The sequence below is a fragment of the Kockovaella imperatae genome (genome assembly GCF_002102565.1).
Source record: "Kockovaella imperatae strain NRRL Y-17943 chromosome Unknown BD324scaffold_9, whole genome shotgun sequence".
Lineage (NCBI taxonomy): Eukaryota > Fungi > Basidiomycota > Tremellomycetes > Tremellales > Cuniculitremaceae > Kockovaella > Kockovaella imperatae.
The window spans coordinates 272,403-290,814 of record NW_019028949.1 but is presented as its reverse complement, the minus strand read 5'-3'; the positions used below and the strand labels follow the sequence as shown (position 1 = coordinate 290,814).

The 18,412-nt window shown below is 51.7% G+C and overlaps 8 protein-coding genes across 8 annotated transcripts; 4 read left to right on the top strand and 4 right to left on the bottom strand.

The window, feature by feature from the left end:
• Positions 1–107: 107 nt before the first annotated feature.
• On the top strand, positions 108–2,358 carry BD324DRAFT_651883 (hypothetical protein; the record flags this gene model as incomplete). Its single annotated transcript, XM_022018408.1, has 12 exons — positions 108–178; positions 237–321; positions 378–396; positions 450–497; positions 556–791; positions 831–889; positions 935–1,037; positions 1,100–1,447; positions 1,490–1,885; positions 1,940–2,098; positions 2,148–2,282; positions 2,326–2,358. The coding sequence occupies 12 exons, from the start codon at positions 108–110 to the stop codon at positions 2,356–2,358; spliced, it is 1,692 nt and encodes a 563-aa protein (XP_021870102.1).
• A 65-nt stretch (positions 2,359–2,423) lies between these two features.
• On the bottom strand, positions 2,424–5,323 carry BD324DRAFT_629716 (family 2 glycoside hydrolase). The gene is made up of 12 exons (XM_022016246.1): positions 4,977–5,323; positions 4,791–4,914; positions 4,527–4,675; positions 4,331–4,469; positions 4,125–4,259; positions 3,768–4,068; positions 3,501–3,718; positions 3,227–3,450; positions 3,049–3,167; positions 2,905–2,989; positions 2,740–2,849; positions 2,424–2,676 (listed from the first exon to the last, which is right to left on the bottom strand). Exons 1-12 carry the CDS (start codon positions 5,154–5,156, stop codon positions 2,490–2,492), a joined length of 1,971 nt encoding a protein of 656 aa, XP_021870101.1. The 5' UTR covers positions 5,157–5,323; the 3' UTR covers positions 2,424–2,489.
• On the bottom strand, positions 5,305–7,544 carry BD324DRAFT_629714 (hypothetical protein). Its single transcript, XM_022016245.1, has 9 exons — positions 7,377–7,544; positions 7,211–7,312; positions 7,049–7,149; positions 6,679–7,001; positions 6,477–6,627; positions 6,256–6,435; positions 6,152–6,216; positions 5,909–6,106; positions 5,305–5,868 (listed from the first exon to the last, which is right to left on the bottom strand). Exons 1-9 carry the CDS (start codon positions 7,495–7,497, stop codon positions 5,541–5,543), a joined length of 1,569 nt encoding a protein of 522 aa, XP_021870100.1. The 5' UTR covers positions 7,498–7,544; the 3' UTR covers positions 5,305–5,540.
• A 112-nt stretch (positions 7,545–7,656) lies between these two features.
• BD324DRAFT_514319 (P-loop containing nucleoside triphosphate hydrolase protein) lies at positions 7,657–12,015 on the top strand. The gene is made up of 9 exons (XM_022012971.1): positions 7,657–7,965; positions 8,025–8,360; positions 8,421–8,705; positions 8,743–9,397; positions 9,436–10,140; positions 10,187–10,333; positions 10,371–11,323; positions 11,366–11,455; positions 11,504–12,015. Exons 1-9 carry the CDS (start codon positions 7,744–7,746, stop codon positions 11,975–11,977), a joined length of 3,867 nt encoding a protein of 1,288 aa, XP_021870099.1. The 5' UTR covers positions 7,657–7,743; the 3' UTR covers positions 11,978–12,015.
• A 143-nt stretch (positions 12,016–12,158) lies between these two features.
• Positions 12,159–12,740, top strand: BD324DRAFT_651878 (hypothetical protein; the record flags this gene model as incomplete). The annotated part of the gene is made up of 5 exons (XM_022018407.1): positions 12,159–12,305; positions 12,350–12,357; positions 12,415–12,429; positions 12,481–12,559; positions 12,630–12,740. 5 exons carry the CDS (start codon positions 12,159–12,161, stop codon positions 12,738–12,740), a joined length of 360 nt encoding a protein of 119 aa, XP_021870098.1.
• A 121-nt stretch (positions 12,741–12,861) lies between these two features.
• Positions 12,862–14,297, bottom strand: BD324DRAFT_629707 (PQ loop repeat-domain-containing protein). Its single transcript, XM_022016244.1, has 4 exons — positions 13,775–14,297; positions 13,354–13,730; positions 13,246–13,301; positions 12,862–13,194 (listed from the first exon to the last, which is right to left on the bottom strand). Exons 1-4 carry the CDS (start codon positions 13,952–13,954, stop codon positions 12,983–12,985), a joined length of 825 nt encoding a protein of 274 aa, XP_021870097.1. The 5' UTR covers positions 13,955–14,297; the 3' UTR covers positions 12,862–12,982.
• A 175-nt stretch (positions 14,298–14,472) lies between these two features.
• BD324DRAFT_629706 (hypothetical protein) lies at positions 14,473–16,827 on the top strand. The gene is made up of 6 exons (XM_022016243.1): positions 14,473–14,936; positions 14,983–15,252; positions 15,304–15,729; positions 15,772–16,245; positions 16,283–16,435; positions 16,484–16,827. The coding sequence occupies exons 1-6, from the start codon at positions 14,523–14,525 to the stop codon at positions 16,751–16,753; spliced, it is 2,007 nt and encodes a 668-aa protein (XP_021870096.1). The 5' UTR covers positions 14,473–14,522; the 3' UTR covers positions 16,754–16,827.
• Positions 16,828–18,219, bottom strand: BD324DRAFT_629703 (hypothetical protein). The gene is made up of 5 exons (XM_022016242.1): positions 17,883–18,219; positions 17,419–17,818; positions 17,299–17,365; positions 17,000–17,249; positions 16,828–16,952 (listed from the first exon to the last, which is right to left on the bottom strand). The coding sequence occupies exons 1-4, from the start codon at positions 18,044–18,046 to the stop codon at positions 17,158–17,160; spliced, it is 723 nt and encodes a 240-aa protein (XP_021870095.1). The 5' UTR covers positions 18,047–18,219; the 3' UTR covers positions 16,828–16,952; positions 17,000–17,157.
• Between the last annotated feature and the right edge of the window lie 193 nt (positions 18,220–18,412).

Here is an 18,412-nt window from a genome sequence, read left to right as displayed (position 1 = left end):
AGTCTATGCTTTGGAGGATATCGCGTGGACTGACGGCCAATAGAATCCAGACAGCTATACCCCGATCCCTGTTCTCTCACCAAGTGATACCGTATCGTTTCGCGAACATGTCCTCGCAATCTAGTGACGTCAAAGAGATTGAAGTGCTCGATGAGAGTGAACTGAAGGATGGTCAGCAGTGAGCGAAACCCATGAAAGGAAAGAGTCCCGGCCCGCTTGCTCACATGCTATCACAGCAAAGCCGTTGACTTTGGCGATGACAAGGTCTTGTTGAGCAAGATCAAGGGCAAGATTTACGCTACTTCAGCTTTCTGCACTCACGTACGTCATGAATTGCCTTGCCTGCTTTTGAGGGACATGCTGATGTGTCTGGACAGTATGGTGCTCCCTTGGAGAGTGAGCTGCTGAACTTGGGATCCCTCATACAGATGTCACTGACACCGACCTAGAGGGCGTCCTGTCTGAGGATGGCAGAGTAGTCTGTCCGTGGCACGGAGGTAAGACACATATTTGCCAATGTTCGTATGGCCAGATGCTGACACACGTTATCCGCAGCCTGCTTCAACGTCTGTACCGGAGACATTGAGGACGCTCCTGGACTCGACTCCCTTTGGTCATTCAATGCGACGGTCAAGAATGGCAAGATTGTCGTTCAGGCCTCTGAAAAGGAAGTCAAATCGAAAGTCGGTCGAGTCGCTGCGAAGATCAAGAGCAAACCACAGGACAAGGAGACTGTGGTCATTGTTGGAGGTGGATCAGGAGCAATCCATACCATTGAAAGTCTGAGAATGGTGTGTTGGCTTTGTCTGGATCTGTCACTGACCACGTAGAACGGATTCAAAGGGCAGATTGTCACAATCTCTGAAGAAGACTACGCCCCTATCGATAGGTGAGCCACGTCCTGGTCTTGAATCGGGTGTACTGATATCTGCAGGACGAAGATGTCCAAGGGTCTCGCGGACGATGCCAGCAAGATCCAATGGAGAAGTCTCGACGACCTTAAGAACGAACTCGGCGTGGATTTCCACAAGGGCACTGTAAGCCAAACAGGAAAAAGCCACCTTGTACAACTTGCATACATTGACTCGTCCTTCTATAGTCCGTCACCAAAGTTGACCCCTCTGCCAAGACAGTCACCACGTCTTCGGGCTCAACGATCAAATACGACCACCTTGTCCTTGCTCCTGGAGGCAAGCCCAAGAAGATTCCCATCCCAGGAAACGACCTGGAGGGCGTTCAGACACTTCGATTTGTCCAAGATACCAAGGCAATCACTTCGGCCATCACAAAGGACTCCGAGGTCGTAATCATTGGGACCAGCTTCATCGGTATGGAAGTCTCAGCCGCCATCCTGAAGAAGGAGCCGAAGAGCGTCACTTTGGTTGGTGTCGACGAGATTCCCTTCGAAGCGATCCTTGGCAAAGAGATTGGTACTGCCATCATGGAGGTGAGTTGATACCGTCATCGGCCATATTTTGACGCTTCACAGAATATGAAAGAGCAAGGCATCAAGTTCCACATGAAAGCGGGAGTAGAGAAGATTCTGCCTGCTGGTAAGGCTGCTCCAAGACATAGCATGACGGATGCTGACGAGCGATTGTCCATCACAGAGTCCAACTCGTCACACTGCGGCGCCGTTCAACTCAAAGGACAGGACCCTCTGCCCGCCAATCTCGTCATTATGGGAACTGGTGTAGCACCAGCGACTGGCTTCCTGAAGGACTCTGGTTTCAACTTGGAGAAAGATGGAGGTGTCGCCGTCGATGAAAATCTCCGAGTTAAAGGCCACGAGAACATTTTTGCCATCGGAGATATTGCTCATTACGCTCAATACCCTGCCAAGCAACAGAGACGTGTGGAGCATTGGAACGTCGCTGGTAATCAGGTGAGTAGCGCAAGGAGTCACTAGTGGGAATTGGCCGGCTGACTTCACGAATAGGGTCGATTCGCAGCTCACAACATTGTCAAACCGAATGAGCAATTGGTGTATGACAAAGTGCCCATCTTCTGGTCCAGTGTCGGCAAAGGTTTGAGATACGTGGGAACAGGGGAAGGCTTCGACGACTCGTACACGGATGGCAACGTCAAAGAGCTCAAGGTGAGTCATCTGTGATATCAGAAGCTGGTCAATGCTGATGCGCATCTAGTTCGCTACCTACCAGGCTAAAAACGGCAAGATCACTGCCGTCGCTTCGATGCAGAAAGATCCCATTGTCGCGAAAGCCAGTGAATTGATGAGACTAAACCTCATGCCGTCGCTGGATGAGATCAAGAATGGCAAGGTGAGTCGAGGCCGAGCACCTTGCACGAGGCTGACCTTTGCAGAATATCCTCGACATCGAGTTGACTGCTGCTTGAGAAGGGCAAAGGCATCCGAAAAGCATCGAACAGGTATTCTCCAGAGGCATGCATTCTATCTGACTTCATGCCACTAAAGATCGACCTCCTTTTTTTCTACCTTCTACGACTTTCTGAGTATTGACAGAAGCCTAGAAGCCCAAGCCACGCAGAACATGTGTGTTGATGTACCACAAGCTTGAGACCCACTGCTTCGCGGCTGTGATTGGTGATCTCGAGCTTCCGATCCTAGCACCGCCCCGAGAAGCAGCAGCATCATACAGAGCTTGAATGTCTCTCTGCCACTGTGCCGGATCGTAACGCTTGAGTCTTCGGTCGCTGATCGCGTGTTGTTTAGTTATGGTTCAGAAATAAAAAGGAAAACAAGATAAAGCTACTTACTAGGTGATGAGACCGTTCATCTCTCCTTCGACGTCTGTGGTTTGGGTATAAACACCTCCGGAACAAGAGTATCGCTGGATCTGATCACGGAGAGCGTCAAGGATTTCGTGCTGGGTACAAATTTCGTCAGCCGCGAACCTGGATTGCCGTCTCGACCCGACTTACAGCTCGCTCATTCCAAACTTCGATGGTCTCGTCAATCTCGTAGGTCATGTTGATATTTGCGAAACTCTTTGGAACATTCCAGATGCTGCAAGCCGTCAATCATGTACCGGACTTTGGTCTTCAAGCTCTACGGGCACTACTCACTGTTCCATCGAAGTGTTGGTTGAAACACCACCAAATTCACCTTGGAATCCGATCCGCTTAGGATCATAAGGGCTCGAAGGGATCGAGTAAAAGGGAGTACCGCATTGAGGCATAGAGTACTGTATGAGGCGCATGCATATTAGTCAAGCTGTTCAGAGAAAGTCTTAGTGCAACTCACATGGTGATTGTCGTGATAGTCCCCGTATCCCGAATCGTGCCATCCTGTGACTGCGTTGATGAGTCTGGTAGGATCTAGTTCCCTAACAATGGGGACAAGTTTCGATTCTGGAGCATTGGGTCGTTGACCCCATCCTTCATTGTAGATGACCCAAGTGTAGATCGATGGGAAGGATTTGTGCGTTTCCACGAGCTTGACAAGCTGACGAGTGAATTCTTCTTGCTCTGAGGAACAGGTAAGCATAGACGATATCATGCTCCAGCACATCACGCACCACTCTCTGAGGGGATCTTGTTTATGTTTGGTCGCATCGATGGCATGTCTTGCATGACTAATAACCCCATCTCGTCACATGCTCGATAAAACAGGTCCGGTTCGACTTTGATGTGCTTCCTGACCATGTTAAATCCAAGTTCTTTGAGGACTTGGAGGTCGTAGACCATGGCCTCGCGGTTGGGAGGTGTCAACAATCCATCAGGCCAGTATCCTTGGCTAAAAGGAAGGTTAGGTATGGGGTGTTGATCCGCCACCGACAACTCACTCAAGAGGTCCGAAGGCGAGGTAGAATTCTCCATTTAGCAATGGTCGAACGACGCCTTCAACCTCGCCCTTTTCAATGGTTCGGAAACCAGTGTATGATTTGACCTCATCATCTCCGAACTTGACCTTGATGTCATAAAGGTGAGGGTGCTCAGGAGACCACAAGTCGGGGTTCCCGACCCTGACAACAAAGTCTTCATCAGACGTGCCGGAGCCAGAAGCGACGATGTTGTTAGAGGGGTCATAGACGTGGACGTGGACAGGGGCAGATTTGCCGTTGGACGAGTGGGCTTTGATGGTCACTGAGAATGCCATGTTTAGCATGTTTGTCTGCGTCATGGGCGCCGAGTCGCCTCACATTTTCCGTGCATGTCTCCGCTGACATCAAGTTGAGCAATGTGAGCCTTGGGCACGGGCTCGATGAATACTGATCCCCAGATTCCAGAACAAGGGGTGTAGAAGATGTGATCCGGTCGAAGCGTCTGCTTTCCGACTGCGTGACGAGGTTCATACATCAGTGTGCTATGCCACAAGAGGCATTGCCGACAACAACGCCACACTCACCAGAGATGACAATCTCGTCAGAATCAGTTGGGTCATAGACAAAGACAGCGAGCTCGTTCTGGCCATGTTTCTTCAAGTGCTTAGTGATGTCGATGGAGAATCGAGTCCATCCTCCACGATGAAAGCCTGCTTCTTTGCCCTGACATCAAAAGGTCAAATCTCGACTCAGAGGCGAGATACTTCACGTGTCGCTCACATTGACAAAGACGGTAGCCTCCCAGTCCGCAGCTCCAAAGTTGATAACCACATCATCTTCTTTCCAATCGGAAGGGACGTCAAAGGTCGTCGTGAACCAACTGTACTTGACGTTTCCATTTCCTTGTTCATCCAACGGTGTCATGACGCCTTTGTAAACGGGGAAGATGCGGAATTTAGCCTAATTCCCGCTCCCTCATTTTTGACGCCCGGCCGCCCGGCGCCGCCGCATGTGGGCAAGTGTGGGGGGTTTGACGAGACTCACCACTGAGAGCAGACTCAATACATGATGGAATCATGATGGCCTGACCGAGATCACCAGAAGGGACGCGGTGAAGGTCAGAAGCAGATGCATTCTTGTAGCTCCAGATTCCGTTCAGAGATTGCCACTGAAAGCAGAGCGAGTCAGGCGCGCTCCCCCGGAAAACAAAGGTTCTTTTCCCCCACTCACGCGATCTCTGACGAGTTGAGGACGAGGGTACTCTGTCCATGGATCAGTACCGACGTTGTAGGTCCAGTCGGTGGTCAATGGAGGGGTCTGTACTTTGTACGACGATGCAGAGCTGTATTCTCCGCCGAGAGCAAGCTGTGGCAGGGCAAGGCCGGCCACGGCGGCAAGGAGACTGAGCATGGGGAGGTGCAGACGGTCCAAGGGTGGGTCCAGGAGGTCGGAATGGATCCAAGAGCTATCGTATCGACCTTGTCTCGTTTCAAGATATCCTCACAGAGCTGGAGACCTATGGAGTCGATGTCTAGATGGGCAGAGGAAATATGTGTAACGACAAATCAACATTGTATTAGATCTGAGTGCCGAAGTGGGTAAATACCCAGATTTCGAGGTATCCCCCGTTTTTCCGCTTCTACCTCCACCTCTGATGCAGTAGCCTTCATGCATCTTCGGGTCTCTGCTCCCATTGCGGCAGTCATTTCTCAGAACCGGCGCCTCTCCCGCAAGATCCAAGATCTTATACATATCATGACGATCATCAAACAGAGCATATCTAGGCCCCGTTCATCACCTCTGCCTCGCTGACAGCATCTTGAAACCTGTTAATACACCTATCCCGGCAGCCAACAAGAGCCCCGTCCCGCCGGTCCATCCTGCCCAAGCTACAACTTGCTTCTGCCATTGTTCCCTCCTTAAGGCTTCGCTGTAGCCCACGTCGGGTCTGAACGTGACTAGCTCGTATAGACTCGTCCAGCCTCGTACCCGCTTGGTAGGGAATGGGTCTGTCAATGAGAGAGTCGATACTGGATGCGAAGGGATGACGGCAGAGAGCACCGAGTCGAGGAATCTTCGGAAATGATGCATCGGTGACAAGACGTGCGATCGCATCTCAGCGCTACCGCAGCATCAGAATATGCTTCGTCGCCTTCACTCACTAGTTGTCCAGCGCGAGATGACAGATGGCCTTGAGATCCTCCTCGCGATGGTCAGAATAGTCACGCAGGGCTGCTGCGAGCGTTTCGTCCGTCTCTCCGTAGTCATCATCCATCGAAGGGGAGATGTTGTGCTTCTCGAGGAACGAATTGAATACCCGTACGTCCTCTAGTCCGCAGTTGAGGCCTTGTCCATAGAAGCTGTCGCATGTCAATACTGATCAGGTCAGGGCTGTATACACTCACGGAACCATGCAATGAGAGGCATCGCCAAGTAGCACTGCATGAGATGACCAGGAAGATGGGTGAACCTGCAGCAGTTAGCGCAGAGTCATTTCTGGCTGACTTGCATTGATGGTGACCAAACTTCCCCTGGGGTTCGTTTGGAAGTCGTCGACCAGTCTCTCTTCGCCAACAATGTCCACAGCAGATTGGAAATTATCTCTGAAGAATCTGCCTGCATCTTCTCGCGTCCTGAGTGTCTCTAAGGAGGAGAAGGGAAGGAAGAGAGTGAGGGTGAATGATCCATCCTGGGTATCGCATCAGCACAGTTCATATTTGATCCACTCACGAGATTAGGAAGCCCGATCAACATGAAAGAGTGCCGCGGCCAAATGTGGAGATGGTTCTTGTCCATGGCGAATCCGCCTGGCTTGTTGGGATCTGGCGGCATATGAAGCTCGATGTAAGCATGGGGGATGAACGATTGAGAAAAGTTGATTCTGCAGCAGAAATGTCAGCAAAATTATTCCTTAGAAACACCCGTCTCTCACCTCTCCGCCCGCATCATTTCACTCCTCACTTTACTCCAACATCCATCACATCCGATGACGAGATCAAAGGGTGTGACGAGCTCGCCACCTGTTCTCCTAGAATTCCGACTTGGAGGTCGGCTCGGACCCGCCGATGCAGATGAAGGTCCAGGCACATGTTCGTCCCCTGGGACTGTGCCCGATGCTCGCCGAGAAGATCCATAAGCAACTTTTGCCTCGAAATCGATCCGCAGGACTTTGGTATTGAAGTGTAGTTGTATGTCTGAAGGTAGAGCTTCGACTAGCTTCTGATTCAAAAGCGGTCTCGAACATGACCTGATGCTCTGAGAACCGATGAGCTCAGTCAGACGAGCTGTTGGTATGGACATACTTGATTGCGTATGGGATCATAGAGTTGGGATTCCTCCTTTCCAATTCCATGATGAATCATTCGGCCTTTCATCGGGATTGACATGTTGAGGAATTGCTCAGCTGAGGTGGAGGCCAACGTCAGATTCGGTGATCGACACCATTGAAAACCATGTTCGCTCACCTAATGAAGGGTCTACAGATCGGAGAGCTTCTATACCTCTCGCAGAGATGGCCAAATTGATGGACCTCAGATTACTCAATGCTATATCCTTATGTCTTGGATCTAGAACGATCGTCAGCGCCCTTAGGATTGCTCATCATCTCTGCCAATCCTCACTCGGACTCACCGTCGCGTGACTCCCATAATTCCACTTGCCATCCTCGTTTATGCAGTGATAGAGCTGTAAGAGCGCCTACTGGGCCAGCACCAACAATCAGGACCTTTCTGGGCCTTGATGCTTCTGACATGGTCGACTTTACAAGTTGAGGTATGTAATAAGATGAACGATGTGAGATGTCTGCTCGCTCTTGAAAAAAAAGGAAAAATGTTTTTATGACGCCTTCAATTGTAGATCGATGCATATGGTGACTGATAGCGGCCATCGCCGCCGACTCGAATGCCGTCTTAAAAGTTTCAACCAACTATACACTACATTACGAGCTGTAGAGGTACTCGAGGAGGACTGACCGTGTGCGTCACGAATATTCTATGCTATGGGTGGACCTCCAACTTACCAGCGATACAATGCCAAGGCTCGAGGCTCAGTAGCCGGCGGGTCACACAAGAAACGCAAGCGGCCCAAAGTTCATCGAGGAGAAGCGGAAGGAGGAGGACAGGATGGAGATGAAGGGGGACATGGTATTGGAGAGGTGACGGAAGGCAGTGGGAGAGGCAAAATGTCAGCGAAGAAGAGAAAGAGGCTAGAGTCGTATGTGGTGAGCTGCTCGTCATTCTGGTTTCTCGGATAGAGCTCGCTGACGCCGCCTACGTTTAGACTAAGAAGCTGAAGAACGAAGAAAAGGCGGAGACACTTAAGCTGTTGGCTTCATTGACTCCTTCGACGTCCACCTTATCTGCACTAGCGAGTTCCAGTACGCTTGGTCAGAGACCCATGGCTCCGGTCAGTGCTCAGGAGCGTCAAGACACAAGGGAGGACCTCATCGTCCGGCGTGGTATCGATAGGCTCGCCAGGGCAGGCAGGGGAAGGAAGGATAGTGATGAGGACAGTGACGGAAGCGAGAAGAGTGTCAAGGCGGCGAGTACTGCAAAGGCAAAGATGTCGATGAGGTCCGCAGAGAAGCCGCCAAACGTGGCGAAAGCGAAGAAGGAGGCAAGTCAATTCGCGCACCAGCACCGGGAAGGCGAGAAGGGCAGCTGACTCTCCTTGCAGAACTCTTGGACCCCAACGCTCTTGCGGACACAACCGCAGTCCGATTCTTCAGATTTTGATTCTTCCGAATCGGAGAATGACGGTCTGGCAGTAGAGGACGGGGCGCGAAACGTATCGGACAATTCGGGACAGATGGGCCAGGAACCTACTGCAGTCACGGAAGTGGCACCGGAGCCGACCAAGCGGGCGGCGCCTAAGTCGGAGGAGTCATTCGGAGGAGCTCTTAAGCGTGGAGCAGATGGTAAGACTGTCACTCCAAAGATTCTGCCTCGCAGGCAAAAAATGGTGAGCCGACCAGCAGCCGACCAGCATTGACAAGCAGCCTCTCGGCAGAAATCGGAAACGAATTGAGCCGGTCAAATACACAGGCGCTGGGGACTCAAGCTCGTCAAGCGAGAGTGAGAGTTCGGACAGTGGATCCATGTCGTCCGAGTCTGCTTCTGACGAGGACGATTCCGAGGAGGACAGCGACGGTTCTGGCGCAGATTCAGGATCCGCCACGTCTGATGGTGACGTGCAAGCGTCCGACGCTGTTGGATCTGTCAAAAAGCGAGCAGCAGGATTCAAAGCCTGGGCACTGAAGCAGATGGGACAACCATCTCCAGCGGGCTCTGCAAAGCCATCTCCGCCTCCCTTTGCGCAATCACCTGCTCCGCCATCCTCAGCCTCGATTGGGGGATCTCACTTGGAACAGGTTAAGAGACCGATGATTGGCCCCTTGGGGGCTGCATTGAATATCCCAAGCTCCTCCCTCCTGGATGAGGATGGCTCCGGTCCGTCCGCCCGACCCCTCATCAACCGTCCAGATTCAGTTGCGGCATCTAGACTAAATTTGCCAATCCTGGCTGAAGAACAGGGCATCGTTGAAGCCATCCGGATGAATTCCGTCGTCATCATCGCCGGTGAAACGGGTAGCGGAAAGACGACTCAGGTGCCCCAAATGCTGTACGAAGCTGGCTTTGGTTATAAGGATTCGAGTGAGTTCGGGCCCTGGTACATAATCTGACGGCTTCAGATAATCCAGGCATGATTGCAATTACTCAACCCAGACGTGTAGCTGCTGTCTCCCTTTCCGCTCGAGTCAGAGAGGAGCTTGGTCTCCCATCATCCTCTGCATTGGTGGCTCATCAGATTCGATACTCTTCCACAACCTCCCCTGAGACTAGCATCAAGTTCATGACAGACGGCGTGCTGTTGCGAGAAATGGCGGGCGATTTCCTTCTGTCAAGATACAGCGTCGTGATCGTGGACGAGGCCCATGAACGAGGCGTCAACACAGACGTTCTCATCGGCCTATTGAGCCGAGTCGCAAAGCTGCGAGAGAAGAAATGGCGCGAATCGCGGGAGAAAGCAACCAAAGACTCGATAATTAGACCCCTACGAATCGTCATCATGTCAGCTACGCTCAGAATTTCTGATTTCGCCTCTAACACTACATTGTTCGCTTCCCCTCCGCCTGTCGTTCATATTCCTGCTCGTCAGCATCCTGTGACTACCCATTTTTCACGCAAGACGGTTGGAGACTATGTCGGCGAGGCGTATAAGAAAGTCTGCAAGATTCACGCAAGGCTTCCACCGGGTGGCATCCTGGTTTTCCTCACTGGTCAGGGAGAAATTCAGGGTTTTTGCAGGAAGCTCGAGGCCAAGTACGGTTCGGGCCGGAAAGCCAAAGACCTCACTGCTCCGAGATCGATTCAAGAAGCAGAAGACCTACCTCGAGGTGTGCTCTACCGCATTTGAACCGTGACATCAGCTGACTTTGACAGACGCGCCACTGGAAGCCGAAGATATTGAGCTGGGTCAGGATAATGACCTGGCTGCGGATGTCGATGATGGGGCGGCCGTCAGTGATCCGGAAGCTCTCGATAGCGATGATGAGATACCGGATGTAGTCATTCAAGAGGAGACAGAAGGTGAGAGACTTTCATGCAACCGAACTTACACCACCAGCACCAATGCACGTACTACCATTGTACTCTTTACTTCCCAACGACCAGCAGATGCGTGTGTTCCAGCCACCTCCCGAAAGCCACCGACTTGTCATTGTCGCGACCAATGTGGCAGAGACGTCAGTTACGATACCTGGGATCAGGTATGTTGTGGACTCTGGTCGTTCCAAAGAAAGGCATTTCGACCCTATCTCGGGTGTTCAGACATTTCAAGTCTCCTGGATCTCGAAGGCCTCGGCCTCCCAGAGAGCTGGTAGAGCGGGTCGGACAGGTCCAGGACACGTCTATCGGTTATATTCGTCTGCACTTTTCGAGGACCATTTCGAGGCGTACTCGAAACCTGAGATTCTTCGAATGCCCATCGAAGGCGTGGTGTTGCAAATGAAGAGTATGAACATTGATGCTGTCATTAACTTTCCCTTCCCGACTTCGCCTGATCGATCGAGTCTGGCCAAAGCCGAGCAACTCTTGACCCATCTAGGGGCACTGGAGAAGCCGACTCGGACGAAGATGGTGGCCGGCACCGAAAAGGAAGGAGTCGAGGGTGGTCGTATCACGTCGCTCGGGCTTTCTATGGCTGGATATCCCGTCTCGCCCAGATTCGCCAAGATGTTAGTCATCGGTAATCAACATGACTGTCTCCCGTACGTTATTGCCATTGTGGCCTGTCTATCCGTCGGAGATCCGTTTGTTCACGAGCAAAGCCTCGAGCTGGGTGAGGATGGTGAAGGCGCTTCAGACGAGGACGAATCAGAACTTCGACACATCACCAAGGATGATATAAGGAAGCGAGAGGAGAGGAAACGACTGAGAAGCCGATATTTCAAGGTTCAAGCTCAGTTTGAAGCTCTCGGAGGAGGCAAGAGTGACCTGTTCAAGATGCTCGCTGCCATTGGGGCGTACGAGTATGACCCGAATCCTGGCTTCTGTGCCAACCACTTTCTCAGGCCAAAAGTAAGCATTTGACCGGCTCACGAGTCTGACCTACGTCCTCAGGCAATGCACGAGATCCAGCAGCTCAGACGCCAGATCTCCAGGATCGCAAAGATACCCATGGTTCGATTGACTCCTCCATCAGAGACACAGGTAGGTTGTGACTGAAAATCGAGTCTCTGTTCTGATCATGTTTTGCAGCTCAAAGTGCTTCGTCAAATTATCCTGGCTTCATCGCTTGACAAAGTCGCAGTGCGCTTGGACATCGCAATGAAACAGCCCTCCACGTCATTTGCGTCCTCTCGAAATATTGCATATCGCGCACTTGGTCTTCCGCCCTCAGAATCAGCTTTCATTCATCCGTCGTCTACCCATTTCCATCGCCCACCTCCGGACTATGTCGTCTTTCAAGATATCACTCGAGGGGATAAGAAGACTTATATGCGCCAACTGACCACTGTCAATCCGCAGTGGCTGTCCGAGCTAGGGAAAAGTTTGTGTTCGTGGTCTAAACCGGACGAAATCAAAGTCAAGGGGAAGAATCAGGCGGATCAAGTCAGGAATGGGGAGCGAGAGGTGTGGGTTGTCCCTCATTTCGGGGATCTGGGCGTGGACCTTCCGCCGAAGAGAATGAAGCAGAGGAGAGAAGGGACAAGATGGGTACTGGTAGAGTAGTGAGATAATAGGGGATGCATGTGGAGCTGTCAGCTGTCGACCACCATGTCCTTTGTATACGACTTTTCACGTCGATCGGCGACGATCCTTTGACCATGACCAAGATCGACGATCCATCCGACTCTGGAAGACCTCGACTATGACTGACTTTATCAACTGGAGCTTGACGTCTCTATATATCATGTCCACAGCCGAGATGCAAGCTCCCAAGGGCTCATCCAGAGCTAACGGAATAGACGGACCGCTCAACCCATTCGTGGTCACTCCGCCTCCACCAGACGCAGCGGAAGATGAGATTCCAGGATACGTCAAGCGTTTCGGGGCCTATGTAAGTGGGAACATTCGAGCGATGTTGCTGATGGAGCTCGACAGCATACTCTGTAAGTCCTCAGATATAATTTACAACTCCTTTCCTAGCTGATTCAGGCGAACGCCAGGACCGAAGGCGTCTTGTAGGTCGGCAAAACCTCTTCCTGAAATCTTCGAACGTCTGATGATCGTAGTCTACCCGCTGGGACATTGTTGCCGAAGGGTGCGACTTTTGGCATGCAAGCGACAGTCGACTTTGGGCTGCATTTCCCGGTATGTACCTGAGTACGAGAGAGTCTCTCAACTGCCCAGACCTAGCTGACGAGCTCCGCGCCATCTTTAGAAAGGGACAAAAGTTCCTGGTGGATTTTTGCTCCCTGTATCTGTCGTAAAGAAGGGCAAGTCTCCTGACCCTCCGCCTGATCCTCAACCGCCTTTGTGCTCTGTGCAATAATAATCGCAGTGGCTGAAGGGGATGCTGTATCACTGGATGCTTGATTAGGTGATGTAATAGTCGCAATTCTCAGCGACATTTCATGGAGCCCTGCGACATTCAAATCGCGTCCGTGCTAGGATCCTCGATACTGAGATACACAAAGCATGATTTCAAAAGCAGAGATACGTATACAAATATCAAGCGACGGTTGTCTTGACTTGACCAAATGGTGCGAGGCTGGGAAACTCTATAATTCTATTTTATGCCGCTTCGACTTGATGCGTCCGATCATCGTCCACTAATAATCGCTCCTTGCTTGCCCGTCGATCTTGAAGATTGAAGACAGCGAACTGAGCGAGCACAAAGAGGTCCAGGAAGACTGTCAAGCCTGATCCTGCGAGCCAAGCGGCATTGGCCAGGAGGTAGTGTCGGTCGGTCGAGATGAAAAGGATCGACATGACGTAGGTAACATCTGGCGAGGGGGTCAGTCTTGATCGCATCATGATACTAAGAGTGTACTCACTGCCTGAGATCGAAAAGAAGAACATGGCCAGTGAGAGTCCGGCACATCGAGTCTTACTGAAACATGTGTCAGCCAATGTGACAGATCGCCACGGGACGCCCAACTCACTAATTGTGCGCAATTTGAGGGAGCCTGCTACCGAGGTAAAGGCATGCTGAAGCCCAACCCAGCACCTGACTCTTCCATTCCAGTGTCACCTCACCTCCTTTTGCTGGTCCAGGCTTGTCTGGCATCGAGGTACGACCGTTTGACCTGTCCGTCACATACCATGCGCCGAAACCTGCTCCAAGGACGAAGAGGAGCAACAGTGGGTATTCGATGTAAGGTGGGAGGAAAGGCTTCGGCTGAGTTGCCGGTGGGAGCTCGACTGGTCGAAGGAGAGGCGAAGTCTCGGTCGACTGGTGCTGAGTCTGAGCGGACTTGAGAGCTCGCTTTCGGCGGTAATAGTAGACTTGATATAAGAGAATGAGGTCGCAAACGGAATACTGAGTTTGGGTTAGCGTGATCTGACACCGACAGAACCACTCACGTATAGCCCGAGAATGATCATGGTAGGTAGCAAATGCGCCATTATTGATCCCAAACTGTTCGTCAGGTCTCCAGCTAGCCAGAGAACGATGAATGACACGGAAAGACCATCACCAGATTGGAGCTGGTAATTTTCCCATATCTGAGGTGAAAAGACGACTATCCAGAGAGCAATGGACATCCATCCGGTCTGAAACAGAACGTATCAGTCATGGTATCCCCAAGAGATCGTTCTGCGCTCACGATCGCGGACAGTTCGTCCGAGGTCGGTGGACCCATCATCATTGTTGTTGTCGCTCCAAGAGATGGAGTAACAGGCGAAAAGAGCTTGGGACGCTGGCGAGATGTTTGCGAGAGCTAGAGCAGAGTGTCGATCTCCTTTTGAATACGCGGGAAGGTCGTCAAGCACAAACAAATGACTTGACAAAAGGATCGCCAAAGACTTGTCAGTTGATGATGGTATGGATGATAATCTTCGTATCTCTCGAGAAATTTAACCTTTTGTGCGTCAGATTCGAGTCGGGTGGGGCGGAGAAAAACACGGATGTAAAGATTAAGCGGCGATCACCGATGACGGGCTTCTCGGTGTGATAAGCAATTGACGAAGTAGACTTAGTCCACGTCATTTTATTTGGCCACGTGCTGACCCCTGCGCATCATCACAGCTTGTCGCCGCTGTCTTGACATCCTCACCGATCCAATCCATCGTGGCTACGCTAGATCTCGCTCTACAGCCACCTAGTCTCACCATGGAGGATGCTACTAGTGGGCCTGACCCTTTCTCGGCCTCCCCATCGCAGTCTGGAGCCAACACACCTCAACGAGCGGAATCTTCCGCTCCTTCAACAACGTCATCACCACCACCGCGCGCTTCGACCTCTTCACCCATCCCTACAGTCGTTACAAGACGTCTGAGTACTACCAATTCACACTTCTCAGCAGCATCTGGATCACCACCTCCGACCCATCGAGCCAGCTTTCCAGATCCAAGCAAGGAGCCTAAACGCGGTTCGTCGAGATTGAGCGGACCACCGGCGAAGGAGGGCTTCTGTTGCGAACGAGACAAGGAAATTGCCAAGGGGGAAGATGTCAGCATCATTGATGCTTTCAAAACGACAGAGGGAGGTACAGCGACCTATATCACCTATGTAATCCGTCTAGGCGTGAGCTTGATCCTACTTTTGCCAGGTCTGGCTGACATTCCCGCAGTCGCATACGACGCGAAGGCGATATTCCGCATTTTTGTCCTTGCACCAGGCTCTGACTGGCCTCTATCCTGTCCTCATTATCCCTCCAATTCCTTCGAAGCAGTCTATCGCCGACTATGCTGTAAAAGGTCAGACAAAGGCAAAGGAAGATGCGACCGTCATTGCCAGACGTAAACGGCTGCTCGAGGACTTCCTCCGACGCCTTATCAGACATCCAATCCTGGGCGGGGAGCACGTGTTGCATAGATTCCTTGAAGACGGTGTGAGCTGGGTGAGTCAATACTCTCCTTCGAAGAAGTGTATCAATTGAACTTTGTCATAGTCTGAAGTATTGCATTCTCCACCCATCTCTCTCTTACCCAAAAGTCCTCTCCATGCCCCTTCCCATAATCCCACTTTCCAAGGCTCAGATCAGTCCCCGTCGTCCTCGCCTCAATCTTCAACTGCTCCGACGTATATCGCCCATCATCTGATCCCGACGCCATCGCCTAATCATCCACTGAAGCACCCGGATACCCGTTTCATGGATTCTGAAATCTTTACGGAGAAATTTCAGGCGCATTTCTCTGGCACCATGGAAAAGGTCAATCGACGCACTGTCAAGCGCTGGGGAGAACGAGCAGGGGATTTGAGTGAGCTTGGGGCGGTGTGGAATGGCTTCAGTCTTGTGGAATCTGGCAAGCTAGGCGAGGCGGTAGAGAAAGTCGGACAAGCGGTTGACTCGGAATATCTTGCCACGGCTGCGCTGGTGAGTTCAACGAGAATCTGATCCCATCTCATGCGGGAATAGCTTCAAGCATGGGAGCAAACGACGACTGAGCCATTGCATATCTATGCCCAGTTCGCTTCACTCATACGATCGCGCCTCGCATTCAGACATCAAAAGCATGTCCAATTCGAGCTGGTCCAAGATGCGCTCGAGAACCAGAAAGACAAGCTAGACGTTCTTGAAAATGCGGAAAAGGAGGCGAGAAGGCTCAATGATGCTCTAGAGAGAGGAGGAAGTCGTCTGCTTGGTCAGGCCGTGGATGGGGTCAGCTCGGACGAGAACGCCGAACAGCTGAGAGAACGGGCATTGGAGCGGGAGCGCGAGCGGGAAAGGGATCGTGAACGACAGGAACGTATAGCGAGAGGCTCGAGGAAGAGCGGAAGCAGCTTTGGACTCTTAAATGCTGTCAAGCACAGTTTGAGTGGCATGATGGATGTGGATCCGGAGGCGACTAGGAGGGCAAATATCGCCAAGACGAGGGATAATATCTCACAGGTGAGACAGCTGGCATCGACTACCGCTCATCACATAGCTTGAGGATTCTCTGCAAGCTTCTGCACAAGACCTCAAATACGCCTCCACGACTTTGCAAGCGGATCTCGATCGCTTTCAGCGTCAAAAAGTGGCAGATCTGCGTCAGCTCACCATCCAGCTCAGCAAGGTGCATCACGAATGGTGTCGTCAAGTGAGGGCCGTACAACTTTGCACAGAGGAATGCTAATGTGTTCCTCAGAATCTCGAGGCGTGGCAAGCTGCTCAAGCGGCTATTCGGGAGGTTGAACCTCATCCGAGTCGACCACCAGCGCCGGAACAGCCGGAACTTCCGCCTAAATCTGACAACGTCGGAACCAGTCTAGCTATGGGAGGTCTCCAGAGTGAACTTGACAGGATAGAAGCGAGCAACAAACCGCTACCCTTGCCAGAAGGCGAAGGTATACTAGATGCAAACGAGGATACCGGTGTAAGACAGGCGTCGAGCGGTGAAGCGCCTGGGCCTTTGTAGTCGTAGTTGAATGTAGTCTTGATTGTGCAGTCGTGGCCTCAAGGGAGACAGGAAGCGGACCCCCCGTTTCAAGATCCCCAAGATTGCATGTAGATATCAAATTCCCTCACCCCATGTCATTGGAAACCGCTTCAAGCTTTCTACCAGAATCCGCCAAACATGAAGGGGTCGTACCCAAAGCCGTACCCGAATGCAGGACCTGGAGAAAGATTCAGAAAAGATGTCCGTCAATATCCGACGACCCACCAAAGGCCATATCGTCAAGCAGGAGACCACCCGCCAGACCGGCTCCGAGACCCATTCCCAGGCCTCCATATCCTCCGTAACCGTATCCGCTTCGGTAGCCGTATCCCCCGCCGTAACCTGATATACGGGTCAACAACAACGTGCAGACACACCAAGCGCTACTCACCGTATCCGTATGGATCCACGGCTGCCCGATTGTACGGCTGATTCGGAGGTGCATAGCCATACGGGTCTGAAGCATATCCGTATTCTGGACGTTTGATCAGCTCTGTCTCCTTGCCAGCCTCATGCAAACGTACGTTGAGGGTTCTCCATCTGTTTTTGAGCCAACTCTTGTCTACGTCTCATCCAATCTGCTTGTTGTTCCTGTGCATATGGTCAGAGACACTCCTCGTCCATTGTGAAGGACTTTTGCTCACCCTGAGTTTCTGTCTGCGTTCCGCTGCAAGTCTCTTCTTTTCCTCCCTGTGCTTCTTCCTCTCCTCGTGACTCATCTTGAACTTGTCTTTCTGTCTCTGTAACCAACTTTTATGCTCGTGTGGAGCATTGAGCGACTTGATGATATCTTCATGATGCTCATCCAATTTGGAGGCGTCGTGTGGAGTTGTGCCCGACTGCTTTTGCTGCTCGTGAGCCTTTTTAAGCTCTTCGTATCTTGCTCGTTGCTCCATCATCGTCCGTCGCATCTGCTGTGCTTCTTCCGAATTTGGGTGCGCAGGGTGCGTATCGGGGATAGAAGCAATGTATTCGGGGTCATCGTAAGGATGGACCCAGATTGATCGACGCGTCGCTTCTTCGACGTAAAAGTGATGTTCAGTCCTGTACAGATAGGTGTCAGTGGAACATTCATTCTTTTCACCATGGACAGATGGCCTGCACTCACTTTGGGTCGAAACATCTGACCCATCCTGGAGGTAAATCTCGCCTCTCATCATCCATACTTCGTCTCGCGTCTGACCCCATGTGATCTTCGAAAGAGGATTCATCACTAGACGAACTCTTGTACGAATGGCCAGAGTTGGCTCGATGTAAGCCTTGTGCACTCATGCTGAGCGAAAGATCCTGTCTTCGAGACGTGAGGTCCAAGAGGTGTCGAGTACCTTTCACGCAGTCATTCGCGACTTCACTCTCATATGAACCGAGGCAAAGTTATAAATAGTCGGCAGGTATATTACCGGTTCCCCGGTTCCAACACCGCAGCCGAGATCTGGTGCAAAAGCTCAAATCCTCGCATGCGAAGGAGGGACACGAGTATGGCTGTAGCTGCATCCCGAGACTCAGCTTCCATCACTGACTGCCCCTACCCATTTGGTTTCTTTCAGCCCTGCAACTTTGCACACACATACTGCGGGACCAGGTGTGGGTGAGATTAGCTAGCTCGAGGCCACATGCGACACGCTCTTCGTTTGAGAG